The 22,979-nt window shown below is 43.0% G+C and overlaps 3 protein-coding genes across 4 annotated transcripts in view; 1 reads left to right on the forward strand and 2 right to left on the reverse strand.

Annotated features, from left to right (window-relative positions):
* Window positions 1-448: 448 nt before the first annotated feature.
* LOC121578456 (DNA damage-regulated autophagy modulator protein 2) lies at window positions 449-5,208 on the forward strand. Its single transcript, XM_041892832.2, has 8 exons — window positions 449-632; window positions 960-1,170; window positions 1,307-1,374; window positions 1,495-1,651; window positions 4,216-4,391; window positions 4,591-4,673; window positions 4,744-4,836; window positions 5,004-5,208. The coding sequence occupies exons 2-8, from the start codon at window positions 1,040-1,042 to the stop codon at window positions 5,124-5,126; spliced, it is 831 nt and encodes a 276-aa protein (XP_041748766.2). The 5' UTR covers window positions 449-632; window positions 960-1,039; the 3' UTR covers window positions 5,127-5,208.
* Window positions 5,209-9,182: 3,974 nt separating this feature from the next.
* On the reverse strand, window positions 9,183-11,595 carry tpgs1 (tubulin polyglutamylase complex subunit 1). Its single transcript, XM_041893015.1, has 3 exons — window positions 11,053-11,595; window positions 10,321-10,480; window positions 9,183-9,884 (listed from the first exon to the last, which is right to left on the reverse strand). The coding sequence occupies exons 1-3, from the start codon at window positions 11,379-11,381 to the stop codon at window positions 9,393-9,395; spliced, it is 981 nt and encodes a 326-aa protein (XP_041748949.1). The 5' UTR covers window positions 11,382-11,595; the 3' UTR covers window positions 9,183-9,392.
* Window positions 11,596-12,597: 1,002 nt separating this feature from the next.
* LOC121578122 (DENN domain-containing protein 2D) overlaps window positions 12,598-22,979 on the reverse strand; it is a 50,519-nt gene continuing 40,137 nt past the window's right edge. For both annotated transcript variants that reach the window (XM_041892236.2, XM_041892237.1), the window contains exons 7-13: window positions 18,169-18,309; window positions 17,662-17,810; window positions 17,355-17,526; window positions 16,896-16,946; window positions 16,547-16,628; window positions 15,497-15,736; window positions 12,598-13,236 (exon numbers count right to left, since the gene is read on the reverse strand). In XM_041892236.2, coding sequence (XP_041748170.1) covers window positions 13,148-13,236; window positions 15,497-15,736; window positions 16,547-16,628; window positions 16,896-16,946; window positions 17,355-17,526; window positions 17,662-17,810; window positions 18,169-18,309 — 924 coding nt within the window. In that variant the 3' untranslated portion in view covers window positions 12,598-13,147. The remainder of the gene's footprint in view (window positions 13,237-15,496; window positions 15,737-16,546; window positions 16,629-16,895; window positions 16,947-17,354; window positions 17,527-17,661; window positions 17,811-18,168; window positions 18,310-22,979) is intronic.

Genomic DNA, 22,979 nt, shown 5'->3' on the forward strand with positions numbered 1-22,979 from the left:
TGGCTTTTAGTTGATTCAATGGTCCATACTAAATTGCCCACTAAATTGCACAGGGTAATGCTATTACAGGTATGAATACAGGGACTTGTATTCAGTGCTTGACTTGGGTAGGAACTCACTGGAGCTGAGTACCGGCACCTCAAATGTTGTACTGCTTGAGCTCACGTTCCTCTTATAGAATATTAGCTCAAAAGTATTGTGGAGCTCCTGCACCTAAATATAAACAGTACCGGCAGCCAAAATGAGTACAGGAACCTATTTCTGTCCAAGTGAAGCACTGTTCCTATATATATTTATCATCATCATATCATCATTTAAGTAACAGACAGCATCCAAGCAACTTTTTTCTGTCTGCTGTCAGATGATTGACATGAAAGATCTTCTCTGTTGATGTTCGCAAAAAATCCGGGTATTTCAAGGCCACGCCTCTTCTGAAACACTAACAGGAAATAAATGGATTATGTTTTTAGTTGAGAGAGCATGTCAGAAACCCTCATCCGTGTTATGTACATTTAATTATAGCGATCTGAAGAGTAAACTACATCTTTGCTTTTCTGCTTTCCCGCTGTTCATTTTTTCATTTGTGAGACCAAATGACGTGTGATGAGGTGACAGCAAACGAACTGCGGAAGGTACAATAGGGTCATATTTGCAGAGTTCCAGTTATCTTATACACATATCTGTTTGACGCCGTCTTCTATGTAGCTTGTTCACTCTATTGATCTGATTAAACAGTAACCGTAACGTTTCTGTATCTCTCTAAAGTCACTTGATAGTACATCGAGGCACAGAAACAGTAGTAGAGGAACTGAGAAATGAGATCACGTGGGAGTAATGCATCTCTTAATAATGGTATTTTATCCAGAATGAGGTAACAAGAGTGTGCAGATCCATCTATTTGTATAAGTGTGTGTGCCCACAGTGCACTCTGATGCCTCACATAATCTCATGCTCTACAGGTGAAGACAACACACCAGCACAAGTGGTTTAACTTGGATGGGCTACAGGTGGATTGACACACACACACAGAGCAGAGGACATGTGGTGGTTCCAGCAGGGTCTGTGTATTCTACCAGTGGCTCTGGTATTATGGACGGCAGCCACGTTCATCTTCGCTTACGTCACGGCTGTGGTGCTGAGACATGTGGACCCACTGGTGCCATACATCAGGTTCCCAAATGCAAACCCATCCTCCTTGTATCCTTGTCTTTTTACCTTTATACTTGAAATCACTTTGCTTCATAAGTAGCCATTGCATTGTAATAGGAAGTGACTGGCATTCTGCTTGTCATCTTTCTGTTCACAGTGACACAGGGACCGTTGCCCCAGAGAGATGTGTGTTTGGAATAATGCTGGACATGTCAGCATTCTTAGGTAACATCACCTTTACCTCTCTGAGTCCTCTATTGAATCTAGCAATCAATTTGAAATCATGTGTATATCGGACTGAATTTGTGATTATGTTTTAATGTGTGATCATGTTTGTCGTGGCAGGTATAGCCACCATGTATGTACGCTACAAGCAGGTCCAAGCCTTGACAGACGAGGAGGAGTCAAAGCTCCATAAACTCAACGTCTTGGGCCTGGTGCTGGGATGGACCAGCTCATTTGGCATGTGCATCGTCGCTAACTTCCAGGTACCCATTGACTTGTGTGTCTGTCTCTTGCTTTCTTTCGGTCTCTCTTCTAAAGTCTTGTTCCAGTTTTTCTTATAATGACAACCATGGTCTACAGCTTATCTCATGATAAGCTGTAGACCACACTATCTACCAAGATAATTTATCTATATTCTTTGTAGCTGTCTATTTACCACTAAGACCGCACTCAATGAACTGTATACGGCCATAAGCAAACAGGAAAACGCTCATCCAGAGGTGGCGCTCCTAGTGGCAGGGGACTTTAATGTAGGGAAACTTTTAAATCAGTTTTACCTAATTTCTACCAGCATGTTAAATGTGCAACCAGAGGGAAAAAACCTCTAGACCACCTTTACTCCACACACAGAGACGCGTACAAAGCTCTCCCTCGCCCTCCATTTGGCAAATCTGACCATAATTCTATCCTCCTGATTCCTGCTTACAAGCAAAAACTAATGCAGGAAGCACCAGTGACTCGGTCAATAAAAAAGTGGTCAGATGAAGCAGATGCTAAGCTACAGGACTGTTTTGCTAGCACAGACTGAAATATGTTCCGGGATTCTTCCGATGGCATTGAGGAGTACACCACATCAGTCACTGGCTTCATCAATAAGTGCATTGATGATGTCGTCCCCACATTGACTGTACGTACATACCCCAACCAGAAGCCATGGATTACAGGCAACATCCGCACTGAGCTAAAGGGTAGAGCTGCCGCTTTCAAGGAGCGGGACTCTAACCCGGAAGCTTATAAGAAATCCTGCTATGCCCTCCGACGAACCATCAAACAGGCAAAGAGTCAATACAGGACTAAGATAGAATTGTACTACATCGGCTTCGACGCCCGTCTGATGTGGCAGGGCTTGCGAGCATGCGCTGATCAACTGGCAAGTGTCTTCACTGACATTTTCAACCTCTCCCTGTCTGAGTCTGTAATACCAACATGTTTCAAGCAGACCACCATAGTCCCTGTGCCCAAGAACACTAAGGTAACCTGCCTAAATGACTACCGACCCGTAGCACTCACGTCAGTAGCCATGAAGTGCTTTGAAAGGCTGGTCATGGCTCACATCAACACCATTATCCCAGAAACCCTAGACCCACTCCAATTTGCAGACCGCCCGAACAGATCCACAGATGATGCAATCTCTATTGCGCTCCACACTGCCCTTTCACACCTGGACAAAAGGAACACCTATGTGAGAATGCTATTCAATGACTACAGCTCAGCGTTCAACACCATAGTGCCCTCAAAGCTCATCACTAAGCTAAGGACCCTGGGACTAAACACCTCCCTCTGCAACTGGATCCTGGACTTCCTGACGGGACGCCCCCACGTGGTAAGGGTACACATCCGCCATGCTGATCCTCAACACGGGGGCCCCTCAGGGATGCGGGCTCAGTCCCCTCCTGTACTCCCTGCTCACTCATGACTGCATGGCCAGGCACGACTCCAACACCATCATTAAGTTTGCCGACGACACAACAGTGGTAGGCCTGATCACCGACAACGACAAGACAGCCTATAGGGAGGAGGTCAGAGACCTGGCCGTGTGGTGCCAGGACAACAACCTCTCCCTCAACGTGATCAAGACAAAGGAGATGATTGTGGACTACAGGAAAAAGAAGAGGACCGAGCACGCCCCCATTCTCATCGACGGGGCTGTAGAGGAGCAGGTTGAGAGCTTCAAGTTTCTTGGTGTCCACGTCACCAACAAACTAACATGGTCCAAGCACACCAAGACAGTTGTGAAGAGGGCACGACAAAACCTATTCCCCCTAAGGAGACTGAAAAGATTTGGCATGGGTCCTCAGATCCTCAAAAGATTCTACAGCTGCACAATCGAGAGCATCCTGACTGGTTGCATCACTGCATGGTATGGCAACTGCTCGGCCTCCGACCGCAAGGCACTACAGAGGGTAGAGCGTACGGCCCAGTACATCACTGGAACAAGCTTCCTGCCATCCAGGACCTCTATACCAGGCGGTGTCAGAGGAAGGCCCTAAAAATTGTCAAAGACTCCAGCCACCCTAGTCATAGACTGTTCTCTCTGCTACCGCACGGCAAGCGGTACCGGAGCGCCAAGTCTAGGTCCAAGAGGCTTCTAAACAGCTTCTACCCCCAAGCCATAAGACTCCTGAACATCTAATCAAATGGCTACCCAGACTATTTGCATTGCCCCACCCCCGCTGCTACTCTCTGTTTATTATCTATGCATAGTCACTTTAATAACTCTACCTACATGTACATATTACCTCAATTACCTCGACTAACCGTTGCCCCCGCACATTGACTCGGTACCGGTACCCCCTGTATATAGCCTCGCTATTGTTATTTTTACTGCTGCTCTTTAATTATTTGTTACTTTTATTTCGTATTATTTTATATTGTATTTTCTTGTGATTTTTTTGCGTATTCTTTCTTAAAACTGCATTGTTGGTTAAGGGCTTGTAAGTAAGTATTTCACTGTAAGGTCTACACCTGTTGTATTCGGCGCATGTGACAAATAACATTTGATTTGATTTGATGTATGTAGCTGTGATACTGTAAATCAATCCCTCCCCTCCCCCTCTACAGAAAACCACTGTTCTCCATGCACCTGGTGGGGGCGATATTGACGTTTGGCGTGGGGGCCCTGTACATCCTGGTGCAGAGGCTGGTGTCTCTGTACATGCAGCCTCACGTCCACGGGAAGAGTATATTCTGGGTCCGACTCAGCATTGGAGTGTGGACCTTCGCCAGCATTATCAGCAGTATCCTCCACTATATTTCTGCCAAACATGCAAATATGAAATCATGATTCATTGTTGCTATTAGACAATGCCATTAAATTACAGTGAATGGAAGCTGATAACTTGCAGAAATTGCAAGGACCTCTGACAATTGCAAGAGTTGCCCTCTGTAACACGGCTCTAGCTCCTGACTGTTGTACTCCTTGACTTCTTCTCTCAGTGTTTGTGTCATCTGTCATCATGTACAGCAGTCTGCCTGGAGTGGACGTGGCCCATAAACTGCACTGGATACCTGGAGAGACGGTCAGTAGCCTTATTCTGTGTGTGTGTGTGTGTGTGTGTGTGTGCGCGCTAACAGTTCTGTTTGTTGCAGGGCTACATTCCTCACATCATCAGCACCATCTCTGAGTGGTCTCTGGCTCTCTCCTTCATCAGTTTCTTCCTCCGCTATATCCGAGACTTCCAGGTACCACAGCTCTCCTCCTCATTTCCTTTATTCACTTACTGTATCACTAGGGCCACACAGAATCTGTTATTGCTGGTCTGCAGTAAAATCCTGCGTACCCCATAGCTCTCCAGGGCAGAAGTTGAAGAGCACTATTCTAACAACTGTGCTCCATTTCCCATCTGTAGAAAATAACGCTGCGGGCAGAAGCGGACCTAAAGAGTAATCACATGAATGATTCGCCACACTACAGCGTCACCACACCTGTCAACCAATCAGAGACCTCTCCACTGCTGGCGGGGGGCATCTGAACAAGACCACTCCTAGTAGTGTGATGGAGTCAAGCTGTAAATGTGAACAAACTGAATGGAATAAATGAGATTATAAACCGGATGGTTCGAGCCCTGAATGCTGATTGGCTGAAAGCTGTGGTATATTATGACAAAAGCATATTTTTACTGTTCTAATTTCATTGGTAACCAGTTTATAATAGCAATAAGGCACCTCGGGGGGTTGTGGTATATGGCCAATATACCACGGCTAATGGCTGTATCCAGGCACTCCGTGTTGTGTCCATAAGAACAGCCCTTAGCCGTGGTATAGTGGCCATATACCACACCCCCTCAGGCCTTAAATACAGAATGCTGAGTGTGCAATCAACAAGGACTAAGATACTGCTGATAAACCTCATTCTTAGAAACAGTGGAAATGCCTTTTGATGTCAACTGCACTATTTTCACTGACATTTGGTTCTTGTGTTATGAGCGGTACTTGTATTAGAGAGTAATTATATTTTTATTGGGCCTAAGGGCATCATCTGATAAGAGATGTCATCTGTGGTGTGCAGTGGTTTTGATATCAGAACACAACTATGCTATTCTTATCAACCACTGGATGGTGCCAAAGAGCCAGCAACATGTTTGGTTCTGCTTTCTTACAAGTCTAGCAACCCCCTCATTTTTACATTTTAGTCATTTAGCAGACGCTCTTATCCAGAGCGACTTACAGTTAGTGAGTTTTCATACTGTTGTTCATACCCTCGTTGTCAACACAAAAATAGACATGAGCATTTGTTGAGTGAGTTTATGTTGATTCTTTCATGAGAATTTATATAATTAGGTGGTTTGAAGCAAGGCACTTGAACTAATTATCTAGAAGTATAATGATGCATTTGCTCTACTTCACTTTTGCTTTGGGATGCGAAGTTATTTTGCTTGCTGTGAATCCCTCAGTGTTAATGTAGGAGAATAAGGAGATAATTGTGTTTTGCTTTAGGTTTGGTAATTACTGAATTATGGATTGTATTTATTGTGCTGTTCTATTTCTTCCCCAATGATGATTTAAATTACTTCTATACAGACCCATAAAAAGTAATGAATTCACATCTCTTTCCCGTTGAATGGATAAAATATAGGGGAAAATAAGCAGGTTTTTCATTATTACTGAATGTCTATGATTCTCTGGTTATTCATTTGTTTCTACTAAATTTTTTTTTACTTTTTTTATTTTTTTTGTATAAAAATAAATGGCAGCTGGCTAGTTGTATTTGCACAACAAAAACTTGTCTCTGAAATACATTCTTACAGTTTTTGGTTAGCTAGCGAATTTTAGCCGTAATTAGCATTGAAACAGGTCAATTACAATTCCCCACATGTCAGTTTCTTGTAATTGTTGATAGCTATCTGGCCATCCAGAATTACAACAACTCATGGACTTCTGCCCCATTGAAGTGTGCGAATCGTTTGCGTGATGTCAGCTAACCCATCTATGATTATCTGGTTATTCATTTTACATTTTAGTCATTTAGCAATTAGGGTTAAGTGCCTTGCTTAAGGGCACATTGACAGATTTTTCACCTAGTCAGCTTGGGGATTAGAACCAGCGACCTTTCGGTAACTGGCACAACGCTCTTACCCACTAAGCTACCTGCCGCCCATTTAAGCTCTACTAAAGGTTTATTTTGTTATATAAAAAAATTGCAGCTGGCTACCTGTAGCCACCAGTTTCTATGACCACACTGGAGATATGTGAAGGAGGTATTGCCATCATTACTGTTAACTGACAGCAAATCTGATGTTCCATGTTAACTTAATAAACGGTCACATCTGCAGTAACTACATAGGAGCTTTACTTGTCTTGTCTCCATTGTTAGGAATCGCAAGCATCATATATTCACTGTTGTATATGAAGGCTTTATAACAAAAAACATTTTACTTGTAACTAGGGCTGTTACGCGACCATATTACCGCCACATCGGCGGTCACGAGTCATGACAGCAGTAAAATTCCACGTGACTGTTTAGTCACGGTAATTAGGCTTTTCCAAGCACTGATGCTGCTGATGGTCATTAGTAGCCTACCAAACTTGCTAACTGCCTGGTACTCAGCACTCTATTGTCCCTCTAATCACTCTGACATCAATGCAAATGTCATCGAAAATCTAATCAAACACTTCAGGAGAGCCAATGAGCTCATGTTGCCAACATTTCTATAGGCCTTTTTTTTTTTTTTTTTTAGCAGAAGCTCTTATCCAGAGCGACTTACAGTTAGTGAGTGCATACATTATTATTTTAAAAAAATCATACTGGCCCCCCGTGGGAAACAAACCCACAACTCTGGCGTTGCAAACGCCATGCTCCACCAACTGAGCTACATCCCTGCCGGCCATTCACTCCCCTACCCTGGGCCAATTGTGCACCGCCACGTGGGTCTCCCGGTCGCGGCTGGCTATGACAGAGCCCGGATTCGAACCAGGATCTCTAGTGGCACAGCTAGCACTGCGATGCAGTGCCTTAGACCACTGCACCACTCGGGACACCTTTCCTAATATTAAGCACATTGCTTCTCTTTACAATAGGAGTATAGCCTACCTGGCTGGCATGAAAATGAACTACGTGAAACGCGTCCTCCATTCGCTATTTAAGTGCACAGATGACATGTATTTTTTCCGCTGCCCCTGTTTCAAGACAATATTAGCCTATCACTTGTGAATGATATATTATCACTTGTGAATGATGCCCAGCTTAAGGCAAACAGCGCATAACTTTTTTTGCGACTTTTTCTAATCATAGTCGTACACCTCGTGGCCTAGCCCATAGGCCTATATGTTTTGATAAGGTTTGTATCACAACTAAAGTGGCCAAATAACTTCTTAAAATAAAGCACATTCATCTGCTTTACAACGGGTGTAGAGCCTAACTGGCATACATATGCAGCGCGTTTCAAGTTTGGGGAAGAACATTTCCACCATAAAAATGCACCTTTATAAAAAAGCAATACATGCTTGTGGTCACTTTAGAGAATGGTGTTTTCCTGCTAATGGAACATTCACACTTATAGCCTAATGCCTTGAGCGCATTGCTGCGCGTATAATATAAAGAAATAGACTCATAGTTTATTATCATGTTAAACTAAACGTTCTCATCTGTTGCGTCAGGCTCATTGCTTAAAACTGTTTTTTTTTAAGCTAGTGGTTGTATTAATGTGGGATCTATCGCATCCCACAACTGTTCTCGCACAGAATAGGTCAACTTTTGTACTATGGGGGATAGTAGATTGACATACAGTAGGCTAGTGCTTTTGCAGTTCAGTAGGCCTACTCATCTTGTTGGCTGACGAAAAGTAAATGTGGACAGTTCTTCTAACATCTTCAATATGCGCCTCGGAATTGGATAAGGACGCGCGCAGTTGCGTACGAGATGGGTCTGTCTTCACTTGTAGCCTGTGAGAAAGACCTGATCACGTGAAGGAGAGCAATGTGAGTGAGAGATGCTTCAGCACGCAGCCGGGAGAAGGGAATTATAATTATTATATTCAGCCCAAGGGCACAACGGCCACTGGCCGCAAAAGGCATGGATTCTTATAGGGGGCATTATGGCCACACAAAGGGGAAATTCTAGGCATTATCAAGTGCTTGTCAAATTGTGAATGAGAGACTGATTAAGTGTGTACAGCCTGCACAAAAAACTAAACAGAGCTCATGCCTTTCATGCAACTTTTTTCAAATCATCATTAGTGTCGCTTCATGCAGCCTTAGAATGTATTAAAAATCTAAACATATACTCCAACATTTGTATCACAACTAAAGTTACATAAATAACTATTTTACAGCCATTTTGAGCCTGTAATCGAACCCACAATTGCTGATGCTCCAGATACTCAACTAGTCTCAAGAAGGCCAGTTTTATTGCTTCTTTAATCAGCACAACAGCTGTGCTAACATAATTGCAAAAGGGTTTTCTAATGATCAATTAGCCTTTTAAAATGATAAACTTGGATTAGCAAACACAACGTGCCATTGGAACACAGGACTGATGGTTGCTGATAATGGGCCTCTGTACGTCTATGTCGATATTCCATAAAAAAATCAAAAAATTGCTTTTCTTTCGAAAACAAGGACATTTCTAAGTGACTCCAAACTTTTGAACGGTAGTGTATATTTAGCCATGCTGTATGTTCTTTCCAAGTGCTTCATAAGAACGAGGAAAGTCATTCACATCTCATTATACTAGGTTCTGTGCAAGAAACTACATTACAAGGAACTGTGCAGGCATTATAGGAACGAGTATACACCAGCAGCTAACACACAACTCTTACTCGAGCAATAAAGAGCTCTGCCGCAGCATCCTCAAATTCCTTGGCGTCCATGTTGACCCCGGCTGGTTCCGCTCCAGACATAGCCTGGGCAAGCTTACCGGGCGAGATCTTAGCACTCGCCTCCAGGTAGCGGCTAACCTTAGTATTAGCCTCCAGGTAGGGATTGGCCTTAGCGTTAGCATTAGTGTAGTGGTTAGCATCTGAGGAGCCACCGTCAGACCGGGAGGTTTCCAGGGCTTCATGGAGGGTGCCCAGCACAGCCAGACATAGTGCCCGACCAGCAGGCCCCTCAGCTGGGTCGCAGACCTCCGCGTACAGCCTCTGCGCCCGCCGGATGTAGTCAGAAAACACAGCACACGTCAGCACACCGTGCCTGAAGACGTCATAGGGCACGGCCTCATGGTCCTGGCAGTGGAGCCGGCGTAGCAGAGGGGCTGAAGTGGAGATGGGGACACCTCCCTCGCTGCAGAGACACTGGAGAGTAGAATAGAGCAGAACAAAATAGTACTTAGATGTCCATCTACAACAGAAATTTGTATTTTGCTCTGCTCTCAAACACCTCGGCCAACACACAAACACAGCACTTGAGAAGACCACACAGGGTCAGCTGCAGAGGTTAAGGGCTAGATTCAATCCGATTGCCCGTTTTCGGCTATGCACCTTTCAAATATTTTTGTCAATATATTTTGTCACATGCACCGAATACAACAGGTATTAAAGGCAATGTTTCCGTGTTTGTGGAGACCACATTCACGGTAAACGCTGCATATGTCAGCTCAATGGAAAATTACCTTTAAATGTAAATCACGCTATAACGCGGATCTATTTACCTTACTCAAGGGCACAATGGAAATGGTGGTTTCTGAAAGCAGCAGTGTATACAGTATGAACTGTCAATTGTATACCCTACCTGGAGGGTGTGTGTGTAGAGTCGGCCCCTGACCCCCCCACCTGGGCTGTTAGAGCTGCATGGACCAGCGGGGCCACTGGGACCCACTCCTCCTCGCCGCTGGGGCCCTGTCTGGGTTAGTAGGTCGTAGGCCACACGAACATTGTTGCTGAAGGCAGATCTGAATACATACACACACGTGTAGGTACACATCACAGGAGGTTGATGGCACCTTCATTGGGGAAGACAGGCTTGTGGTAATGGCTGGAGTGGAATAAGTGGAATGGTATCAAATACATACATAAATAAATACATTCCATTGGCTCCGTTCCAGCCATTATTATGAGCTGTCCTCCCCTCAGCAGCCTCCACTTGTACACATGCACAGGCACACATGGAAGCACAAGAACATTTCCACTGGGCACAGACATCAATCAGTTCAACGTCTAGTTTTGATTTACATTTGGTTGAGCAGTTGTAAACTAACGTAAATTCAACGTGAAATCAACCAAAAATGTCACCTGGTCATTGGATTTAGGTTAAAAGTTAGGTAGAAAATGTTGATGACTTTTTGCAAATCCATTCAGTTTTCCACGTTGATTCAACACCACATAGATTTTTTGTTGTTGTTAAAATGACATGGAAACAACGTTGATTCAAACAGTTTTAGCCCAGTGGGTTGTGTTATTTCATTGTGAGATAAAACGAGAACATGCATTTTGCGACTGCCAAACTCAACTCTGTCTGTCTTACCTCTGAGAGTGATGCGCTAGACGCAGGTGCCATAGGGCTCGGCTCAGCTGCTGCTGCTCGTGTGCGCCTGCACCGAGGTTTAGCATATCTCCATCGCTGCAGCATCCAGCCATCCCATTCTCAGTCTCGGAGGCCAGATTACAGAAATGGTCTGCCAAAAACCCCACTGGGTCCTCCGACCTGGCCTCTACCATCTTTAACAGAGCCCCCCGGAGTAACTCCCCGACTCCCGCCTGCAATAAGAACTCCCTCTCAGTGTCAGTCTTGGTTGGTTTGGCTTCGGACATCCCCGAAGTTCCCCCGGCCCGACGTTTCTCCGCCATTGTCATTCTAGGTAGTGACGGAAGTGATTCGTTCCTCAGGACCGCTCCGTTTGGAAAATGTGAACGTTTTTAATGCACACCCTGCGCCATTGCACACCGCAGTAATATAAAAATCGCCTTGAATGGAAAATGTGTGTGCTTAATCGTGATGACAGAGAGAAAAAAACGACAACAAATTATTGATGCGTCTCTCGCTCTCTGGCACTGGTTGCTAGGGACGCTATTTCATGCTCCGGATGTGGTGTGAGTGTCAAAGATAATCTCAATGGTTTCTAAATGATGGGGCGTTGCTCAGCCTTCTTGACATCTCAGTCGACCAGACAGGTAATACAGGCCCTAGTTTTGTCGCACCTGGACTACTTGCCCAGTTGTGTGGTCATGTGCGGCAAAGAAAAAGGACATAAGTAAATTGCAGTTGGTCCAGAACAAAGCAGCACGTATCGCACTTAGAATGTACACGGAGGTAAAGTGTCAGTGACATGCATGTACGTCTCTAATGGCTCAAAGTTGAGGAGAGATTGACTGCATCACTATAGGTCTTTGTGCGAGGTATTGATGTGTTGAAGGTACCGAACTGTCTTTTCAAGCAGTTGGCACACAGTTCGGACACTCATCGGTACAACACAACACGTGGTCCTCTGTAGCTCAATTGGTAGAGCATGGCGCTTGTAACGCCAGGGTAGTGGGTTCGATCCCCGGGACCACCCATACGTAAAAATGTATGCACACGTGACTGTAAGTCGCTTTGGATAAAAGCGTCTGCTAAATGGCATATTATTATTATTTTATTATAACACAAGACATGCAACCAGAGGCCTCTTCACAGTCCCCAGGTCCAGAACAGAGGCTGGGAAACGCACAATATTAAATAGAGCCATGACTACATGGAACTCTGCCACCCCAGGTAACTCAAGCTAGCAATAAAACCAGTTTAAAAAAACAGATTAAATAACACCTTACTGCACAAAGGGGACTGTGAAAAGACAAAGCCATTTTATATATATTGTAATTTGCACTGTACTATGTATTAGTCCTAGATAGTGTGTGTATGTACTGATATGTAGGCTGTGTGTGACGTTTTAAATGTATGCATTTCAGCCCTTGACTAATAATGTTCTGTACTATGTATTATGTCATGTTTCATGTGGACCCCAGGAAGAGTAGCTGGTGCTTTTGCAGTGGCTAATTGGGATCCTAATAAATACCAATCTAGACAAAAATGTTAATCATCATTGGTCCAACTTTTATTCACAATTCTAAAAAGTTTTTATTCACATCCTATCTACCATTCACATTCATACCCACAGCTTAAATAAACAAAAACAATTTATAAAGGCACCCTGTAGGCATAATAAACATAAAATATTTAGGATACTATGAAATACTCAAGAGGTATGTTTAGTTATGAATGTAAGAGCAACTTGCAGCACAAAAGTGCAATAAATAAACCTTTATCAATTAACATTTTGCCAATTAATCACAACAGAAGTAACACATCCTTCAATAAACCTAGAAACATTGACAAAAACATGTTTAAGTGTTTCTTCATCTTTAGCACACATTCATTCAACATAACAGGGAGTAGTCTACCATTTTTACAGGCAAGAGAAAATACAGCAGACTCACAGATTGTCCCTATCTTCGCTCCACTTAGATAGCAGCAATGTCCTGTAGCGTCACGCTTAGCCAGCATCACAACTGTATACAAATATAACATTGTATATACACAATCAGAATCAGGGAAGAAAATGTTTGTCTGAGGACGCCTACATTTACACCACAAGCCCTCTCACCCAGCCTCTCTTTGCCTTCTCTTTCTTCTTACTTTCTTGGTACTCCGCAATTTTTTGGTGGAAGAATCCTTTAAAAAAAAGACAGGGAAAAACACATTATTCATTGCTGAGTGGGTAAGTGTATATATATGCTCCTATGAAAAAGTGTTTGTTATTTTGTTAATCACACATCTTCTTCCATCTTTTGTCAGTGCTTGGCCCAATTCTGTTCTCATTAAACATCAATGATCTACCAGAGATCTGCCCAAGTGCCAGCCTTCAAATGTACGCTGATGACACTTGTCTATGTGTCTGGTAAAACCTGTGCCGATGTCTCTAAACAACTGACAGAACATCTGGACTCAGTGGCTAGCAGCAATGCCGAGACCCCTAGAGTCACTGTATAACCATGCGTTTAAAATCCTGGACAAAAAGCATATACGGTACCATCACGGTCACATCTTGAAAAAGTACAATGTACTAAGCTTTGAACACTTAATCAGATTTGTACATGTGAAGCTTGTGTTTAAGTGTCTCAATGGTCTTGCCCCTGAATCCCTGACCAAACACATGCAGAAGCTGCAATGGCCTGGAATGTCAACCAAGGTCCTTCTAAATCAGGTGTCTCCAACCTTTTCTAGCATGAGGTACTTAAAAAAAAAAGGAAATATGTCGTGAGCGATTAAAAAAAAAAAAAGCTTTCAAATAGGCCCATTCTTCTCATCTCCTCTCTCTTGCAACTCTTCCCCGGTCCTTAGTCTACAAGAGAAAGTAGTGCACTATATTTTCTGTCAATATACACTATATACACCAAAGTATGTGGACACCCCTTCAAATTAGTGGATTTGGCTATTTCAGCCACACCCGTTGCTGACAGGTGTATAAAATCGAGCATACCGCCATGCAATCTCCATAGACAAACATTTGTAGTAGAATGGCCTTATTGAAGAGCTCAGGGAATTTCAATGTGGCACAGTCATAGGATTCCACCTTTACAACAAGTCAGTTTGTGAAATTTCTGCCCTGCTAGAGCTGCCCCGGTCAACTGTAAGTGCTGATTTGTTTATGACCATTTGCATTGGAACACGTGAAAATTGCATGTACTTTCAGAATTGTTTGGCAAGCTACTCATAGGTGGGCTGCGAGCTATCGCGATCTACCTGTTGGAGACCCCTGCTCTATATAAAACTTATATAGGCCATTCCTTCTCCTACAGAGGAGCACATGCATGAAACACTATCAGAAGAACATAAACTGCTGGAACATTTGAATACGTTCAAAATAAATACCGAAAACTTGTTGCTACAGCTCCAACAGTGCAATCATGTATGAACTGATGTGCGTTATCCAACAGACCCATTAAGACCCTCCAAGTCATAAATAGACCTACTAGGGGTATATACAGTGAGCTCCAAAACTATTGGGAGAGTGACATTTTTGTTGTTGTTTTGGCTCTGTACTCCAGCACTTTGGATTTGAAACGATACAATGTCTATGGAGGTTAAAGTGCAGACCGTCAGCTTTAATTTGAGGGTATGTTAATCAATATCGGATGAACAGTATATGTATTGTGCCATTTTGGAGTCACTTTTATTGTCAATAAGAATAGAATATGTTTCTAAACACTTCTACATTAATGTGGATGCTACCATGATTACGGATAGTCCTGAATTAATCGTGAATAATGAGTGAGAAAGTTAGAAGCACAAATGTCATAGCCCCCAAAAATGCTAACCTCCCCTGTTATTGTAATGGTGAGAGGTTAGCATGTCTTGGGGGTATGATATTTGTGCATCAGTAACTTTCTCACTCATCCTTATTTACGATTCACTCAGGACTATCCGTATCCCAATACTTTTGGTCCCCTAACATGGGGTGGGGGGGAGACTATGTACAAAACGTGCTGTAATTTCTAAACGGTTCACCCGATATGTATGAAAATACCCTAAAATTAAAGCTGACAGTCTGTACTTTAACCGCATAGTCACTATCATTTCAAATCCAAAGTGCTGGAGTAAAGAGCAAAAACGAAAAAGGTGTCACTGTCCCAATATTTTTGGAGCTCACTGTATGTATGAGATTTGCTTTGTGCATATAATTGCAATAATGTAGTGATATGTGATTTTTAATTGATTATGTATATCTTTATTTTATTTTGTTTCAATTAGAACCCATGGGAACAGGTGTTGAAAATTAGCGTGAGCTAGAAACATGCAATAATAGTGCATGCATTGGACCATTGTTTGTTCAATGTGTTTGTACTTGTCCCCATCCAAATAAACCAAATTAAATTCAAGTTGTATTCTATTCCATCCTATTCTATTGTATCAGGTAGTGATGTGACCATACCTTCCTGTGTGGGCTGTCTCTCCACTTCCTGGATGAAGAGGTCAAACATCTGTGTCTGGATGAAGCGTTTGACAAAATGGCGGCTGGCCTTCGGTTCGGAGGCCTTGCAGAAGCTCTTGATCTGGAACACGCCAGGCTGTCCGCCGCTTCTGCGTTTAACATGGGAGGGGAAGTGGCCCACAGTCTTCACAAAGAAGGAGAGGAAGGCCTCCGAGACCACCTTATTCAACTCCTCCGAGGCTAGATACAAAACACAGAGTACAGATAATACAGATGATTCAGTCAGGATGCTGAGGAGGTGTCTACAAACACAGGTTGGAAGGTCTCAGACAACACCTCTCTCATATATTCTGAGGCTGGACACAACAAAGTGTACAAAATATTCAGTCAGTTTTGAAGTGGTGTCTGCTTTGAGATATCCAATATGTTGTTGACACAATAATAGGTTGGAAAGCCTCTGAGACAACTCTGTTCAGCTCTATGGCAACCACAACATGGTGGGTTGGAGTGTGTGTGGATGGGGGTTGGGTCTGTGTGTGAGCGCTGAGGGGTTGTGGAGTAGCATCTGTGTCTGGATCAACTTAGGCACAATCGACAGTATCCAGAATGGAATTTCCAGGGTCGTGACCCTGGTCAAGCCCTGGGTGTACGTTTCTACAGTATGTTCTCCAACATCACAACCCTCCCACGCACACACATTCAGACTAACATAAACTTGGGACTTTCCAGGGTTCATACTGTGTGGTCTGAAAGAGATGTATGTTCATATTACAGCAACCATCCAGAACATTTCATTGTACATCCACCTCATTATTATGTTTAGTTCATTCTGCAGAGGATCTGACTTCTATCATTGGGTTTGTATGGACTATGATGCTGCCTCATGTGGTTTGATTTGTGGCTGACTGAGTCAGTCTTATCTGAAATCGAATGGAAGCCTGAGTCACTCTGTTTGCTGAATCCTCTTAAACCCTATAAACTAAAATCCTTGGATGCGTTGATAATAAAAATTCCAGTCATCAGAACAAAATGGAGGATGGGTCCACTCACTGGAGTTGTCTTTCCTGCAACACAAGGCCTGGAGAAGCTCCTCCTGTAGTTTCTCTGGTAGGATGGTGCTCTCGTCTCCTATCTGCGCCAGAGAGAGAGGACACACACACAGAGGAATCTGAGAGGTTGTTGCCAGACCAGCAAGAATGTTTAGGTATTTCTGAGTATACGCACATTCAGCCAGAGAGGGAAAAACTGGTCTGAACCACACACACAATCAAGTTGGCTTTCAAATGAGAATCATGGGAGGAGTGACGCTAGTTTACTAATCTGATTGTGAGAAGTGTTTGTTTATTTCTGTACTTTTGTTTTTGAACTTGAGGGGAAATATGGTGCATGCAATACTTACACAGGTGATGAAGGTGTTCTCTGCTCCCTCTGTCAGATCTACAATGAGCATCTGTTTATGAGACAGAATAACACACACACACACACGTGCATGTGTGTACATACACACAGAGACAGGTAAAGAAATAAACACACACACACACACACACACACACACAGATCTTCAGGTCGGAGATAACACACACACTGGCTGGTTTCAATAGGCTGTAATTGTGTTAGTTGTGGCTGAATGAGTGTCACTGGATATATTCTCCCCAGCCGGTCACACAATGTAGAGGCAGGAATGCCTGATCCCAAACATTGTTTACAGCACTCAACAACTGCCCTTAACCTTCTTTAAAAATCTGGCTTTGTCCCCAAAACATAACTCTTCATCAAATAGTATTTTCTGAAGCCGAAATGTACGTATACAAACACCTTATTCTGCTCTGCCATACACACACAGAACACACACACTCACGTCGCTCTGGTCGATGACATCATCCAGTTTGTTCTTTTGCACACCAAGCAGGTAGGGAGTGGGTGCCATGACGACATCAATCAGCACTGAGGGAACGATGGAGATGAAGGTGTGTTGCCATGTGAACGGATAGAGCAGCGCCGCAACCGCATGCAGCACCTGGGACAGGGTACTGTAAGGGGTGAAGCAGGTACAAACTTTACACCTATTCAACATGCAGACAACGGGCCTGCCCTTGTCCAAGACACTTAGACGACCCAGGCTCAGTGATGTCCTTTTGGGGTTAGGGTTAGGGTTGGTGTTGTACCTGAGTTCGTCAGCCATGAAGATGATTCGTCGTTCGAGCACGGTGGAAGCAAACACCCGCAACACCTCCTCGTCTGTGAGACAGCGGAACAGTGTCCGGAAATCCACATGCTCCAACCACGAGTCCAACGGCCTCGTCAAACTGATGATCTGGAGAGACACAGGCCAGGAGCAGAGAGACAAAAGGTCTTCAGGAGGTGTGTATACACAAGTGTGTGTGTGTATATTTCAGTGCTGGACTCTAGGGTGAAGGTCTTGATCCTCATCGTGATGCCAAGGGCTTTGTGTGTGTGTGTGTGTGTGTGTGCCTCCATGTGTCCTCCAAGGATGCAGGTTTTCGCTCTTTCTTTGTACTTGATTGATCGATTAATGTCATTGATTAATTAGGAACTCCACCTCACCTGGTTCACTAGGTCTTAATTGGCCATTAATTTAAAGGAATTAACAAAAACCAGAAGACACACAGCCCTCTAGGAATTGAGTTAGATACCCCTATCATACTCCATACCTCTGTTCCAGACTCTGGTATGAAGCTCTTGATCTTGACAGTGTTTCCGGGAGCAGGGAACGGCGCCTCCCTCAGGCTCTGCATGAATGGATAGATCATCGCCATGGAGATCTGCCTGCGCTTCTCCACCTCATCAAAGATCTGAAACACATAGATATAGAATTATAGAACTGTAAGCACCATTCAAACTGTAGTAAAGCTCCGTTGTGGGTAGACCAGCCTCCATATTAGGCCTACCATTTAGAATGTGTCATCAGCCCTATGTAAATGTATTGCAACCTGACTTTTGATGAATGCTATACTCATCTAGTTAACACTGTCATCCCAACTATTCAGTGTATGTAGAAGAGTGGCTCTCAGGTTGTAAATATAGTTGTTCATAAACAGTTTGACTTATCAGGGAACTTTGGCCTAATGAAGTAGTAGGGAATGACGTAATTACGTCTGAGCCAAGGGTTACGAGGGCAGAACTAGACCAGCCCGTTTCTCTCTTCGTCTGACACACAGTTTTCGCAGTGCACTCAAGTAGACACACTCAGACGTCCACATACATACACAGACACACTGCTGACAACAAACACACTCCTTGCCTGCCTCAGAATAGATAATATACTGTAAGGGGTAGAAGTCACCCTCGTGGAACGAGGACATCAGTTTAACAACCCTCAGTGAAGATTGCCTTGCTACAACAGCATAGGGAGCTGAAGAACACCCCGCTCACTAATAATGAACAATTTCCCCATGAAATAGTAGAGAGAAGACGTGCCCTGTACCCCACTTTCAAAAGGCTCCTAGCAGAGAAGCAGAATGTTGTCTAGTGGTCGATAACTAGTACATAAAAAATTGTACATGAAAAAATCAAGTGTTCAAGGACTCGAAGATTACAACGTGGCTGTGAGTGATAGCTACTTCCTGCTGAAGTAGTCCTCGATACACATTGCACCACATTACAATTATGGATTATTTTTTATTATTTATATTATGAATTATTGTATTTTTTTGTGTATTTCTATTCATGCAGTACAGAACCGTGGACTATGTGGACTTAAAATAAGGTTGGACTTATGGAAAGGCGAAATGTGTATGATGGACTTATCCTTTTTTTACTTAGGCAATATGGAACTTTGAACTTAAAAATCTGGTTTGGATCTAGGGGAAGACGAAGATGAATAAGGCTGACCGTTTTTATTTTTGTTTGTTTATTTATTTAAATTTGAAGACTGCACAGGCAGTAAAATAAAAAACCAAGGTTGTTTTTTGAGTTTTATATAATATGGCCCAATTGTAGAGATCAGGGTATATTATGACTTAAAAGCTGTTATATAGTGCAGCCCTTTTTGACGGATGTGCATCGGAACAAATAGAATTTAAGATACGCCTATACAATCTTATAATAATAATAATAATATTGTGTCATGATCTTTTTACATAAAAAAAAATAGATCTCAATCTTAAAAATGTAAAGGACATATTATTGTTCCGATACACACCGTCAAATGGATTGGTTATTGTCAACAGGGTTGTTGCCTATATTAGTGTACGGCTGACTTGTTAACACTGGGTTAAACTGATTAAAGTTAAAACGGTAGAGCCAACACATAACTGGCTTATGGAAGCACTTCTCTAAGCGAGAAGTATATTATATTTATACATAAGCTATATGCGCTACCCTTATATTCTCGATCCTAATGATACAGGCCTATGTGTAAAGCAGCCGAAGTGATAGAGCAACGACCCTGGAATAAAAACAAAAATGTATGTGGGTAGAGAGAAGGTTGGTTTTACAGGTTTACTCGCTCTATATTGTCAGTACTGCATGTCTTTATTTTCTGTTTTCTTCCCCCTCGCACACACATATATACACATACATATATACACACATATACACATATACATATACATACTGCATGGAGCCCCAGACCAAGGGTGATTGACCGTCATCTTGAACTTCTTCCATTTCCTAATAATTGCGCCAACAGTTGTTGCCTTCTCACCAAGCTGCTTGCCTATTGTCCTGTAGCCCATCCCAGCCTTGTGCAGGTCTACAATTTTATCCCTGATGTCCTTACACAGCTCTCTGGTCTTGGCCATTGTGGAGAGGTTAGAGTCTGTTTGATTGAGTGTGTGGACAGTTGTCTTTTATACAGGTAACGAGTTCAAACAGGTGCAGTTAATACAGGTAATGAGTGGAGAACAGGAGGGCTTCTTAAAGAAAAACTAACAGGTCTGTGAGAGCCGGAATTCTTACTGGTTGGTAGGTGATCAAATACTTATGTCATGCAATAAAATGCAAATTCATTACTTAAAAATCACACAATGTGATTTTCTGGATTTTTGTTTTACATTCCGTCTCTCACAGTTGAAGTGTACCTATGATAAAAATTACAGACCTCTACATGCTTTGTAAGTAGGAAAACCTGCAAAATCGGCAGTGTATCAAATACTCTCCCCACTGTATATACACAGTGAGGGAAAAAAAAGTATTTGATCCCCTGCTGATTTTGTAAGTTTGCCCACTGACAAAGAAATTATCAGTCTATAATTTTAATGGTAGGTTTATTTGAACAGTGAGAGACAGAATAACAACAAAAAAATCCAGAAAAATGCATGTAAGAAATGTTATAAATTGATTTGCATTTTAATGAGGGAAATAAGTATTTGACCCCCTCTCAATCAGAAAGATTTCTGGCTCCCAGGTGTCTTTTATACAGGTAACGAGCTGAGAGTAGGAGCACACTCTTAAAGGGAGTGCTACTAATCTCAGTTTGTTACCTGTATAAAAGACACCTGTCCACAGAAGCAATCAATCAAATCAGATTCCAAACTCTCCACCTTGGCCAAGACCAAAGAGCTCTCCAAGGATGTCAGGGACAAGATTGTAGACCTACACAAGGCTGGAATGGGCTACAAGACCATCGCCAAGCAGCTTGATGAGAAGGTGACAACAGTTGGTGCGATTATTCGCAAATGGAAGAAACACAAAAGAACTGTCAATCTCCCTCGGCCTGGGGCTCCATGCAAGATCTCACCTCGTGGAGTTGCAATGATCATGAGAACGGTGACGAATCAGCCCAGAACTACACGGGAGGATCTTGTCAATGATCTCAAGGAAGCTGGGACCATAGTCACCAAGAAAACAATTGGTAACACACTACGCCGTGAAGGACTGAAATCCTGCAGCGCCCGCAAGGTCCCCCTGCTCAAGAAAGCACATATACATGCCCGTCTGAAGTTTGCCTATGAACATCTGAATGAGTCAGAGGAGAACTGGGTGAAAGTGTTGTGGTCAGATGAGACCAAAATGGAGCTCTTTGGCATCAACTCAACTCGCCGTGTTTGGAGGAGGAGGAATGCTGCCTATGACCCCAAGAACACAATCCCCACCGTCAAACATGGAGGTGGAAACATTATGCTTTGGGGGTGTTTTTCTGCTAAGGGGACAGGACAACTTCACCGCATCAAAGGGACGATGGACGGGGCCATGTACCGTCAAATCTTGGGTGAGAACCTCCTTCCCTCAGCCAGGGCATTGAAAATGGGTTGTGGATGGGTATTCCAGCATGACAATGACCCAAAACACACAGCCAAGGCAACAAAGAAGCACATTAAGGTCCTGGAGTGGCCTAGCCAGTCTCCAAACCTTAATCCCATTGAAAATCTGTGGAGGGAGCTGAAGGTTCGAGTTGCCAAATGTCAGGCTCGAAAACTTAATGACTTGGAGAAGATCTGCAAAGAGGAGTGGGACAAAATCTGGTGGCCAACTACAAGAAACTTCTGACCTCTGTGATTGCCAACAAGGGTTTTGCCACCAAGTACTAAGTCATGTTTTGCAGAGGGGTCAAATACTTATTTCCCTCATTAAAATGCAAATCAATTGATAACATTTTTGACATGCGTTTTTCTGGATTTTTGTTTTGTTATTCTGTCTCTCACTGTTCAAATAAACCTACCATTAAAAATTATAGACTGATCATTTCTTTGTCAGTGGGCAAACGTACAAAATCAGCAGGGGATCAAATACTTTTTTCCCTCACTGTATACACACACATATACATACACACACACACACATATACATATACATACATACACATATCTATACACACACACACACACACACACAGTGGGGAGAAAAAGTATTTGATACACTGCCGATTTTGCAGGTTTTCCTACTTACAAAGCATGTAGAGGTCTGTAATTGTTATCATAGGTACAATTCAACTGTGAGAGACAGAATCTAAAACAAAAATCCAGAAAATCACATTGTATGATTTTTAAGTAATGAATTTGCATTTTATTGCATGACATAAGTATTTGATCACCTACCAACCAGTAAGAATTCCAGCTCTCACAGACCTGTTAGTTTTTCTTTAAGAAGCCCTCCTGTTCTCCACTCATTACCTGTATTAACTGCACCCGTTTGAACTCGTTACCTGTATAAAATACACCTGTCCACACACTCAATCAAACAGACTCCAACCTCTCCACAATGGCCAAGACCAGAGAGCTGTGTAAGGACATCAGGGATAAAATTGTAGACCTGCACAAGGCTGGGATGGGCTACAGGACAATAGGTAAGCAGCTTGGTGAGAAGGCAACAACTGTTGGCGCAATTATTAGAAAATTGAAGAAGTTCAAGATGACGGTCAATCACCCTCGGTCTGGGGCTCCATGCAAGATCTCACCTCGTGGGGTGATTATATCAATAAACAACAATTTTGATCCTATTGTGCAAACAGATCCTCAAGGAAGACGGATCCTTTTAAATATGCTATTGGAGCAAAAACAGATCTGGTTAATGAATCTATATGG

The sequence above is a fragment of the Coregonus clupeaformis genome, chromosome 12 (genome assembly GCF_020615455.1).
Source record: "Coregonus clupeaformis isolate EN_2021a chromosome 12, ASM2061545v1, whole genome shotgun sequence".
Lineage (NCBI taxonomy): Eukaryota > Metazoa > Chordata > Actinopteri > Salmoniformes > Salmonidae > Coregonus > Coregonus clupeaformis.

Excerpts from the sequence above, each read along its gene's own strand:
- LOC121578456 (XM_041892832.2), top strand. The coding sequence starts at position 1,040 with ATGTGGTGGTTCCAGCAGGGTCTGTGTATTCTACCAGTGGCTCTGGTA. Across the intron at positions 1,375-1,494 it reads GGACATGTCAGCATTCTTAG|GTATAGCCACCATGTATGTA; the intron begins GTAACATCACCT and ends TTGTCGTGGCAG. Across the intron at positions 4,837-5,003 it reads GCTATATCCGAGACTTCCAG|AAAATAACGCTGCGGGCAGA; the intron begins GTACCACAGCTC and ends TCCCATCTGTAG.
- tpgs1 (XM_041893015.1), bottom strand. The coding sequence starts at position 11,381 with ATGACAATGGCGGAGAAACGTCGGGCCGGGGGAACTTCGGGGATGTCC. Across the intron at positions 10,481-11,052 it reads CTAGCGCATCACTCTCAGAG|ATCTGCCTTCAGCAACAATG; the intron begins GTAAGACAGACA and ends GTATGTATTCAG. Across the intron at positions 9,885-10,320 it reads TCTACACACACACCCTCCAG|TGTCTCTGCAGCGAGGGAGG; the intron begins GTAGGGTATACA and ends TCTACTCTCCAG.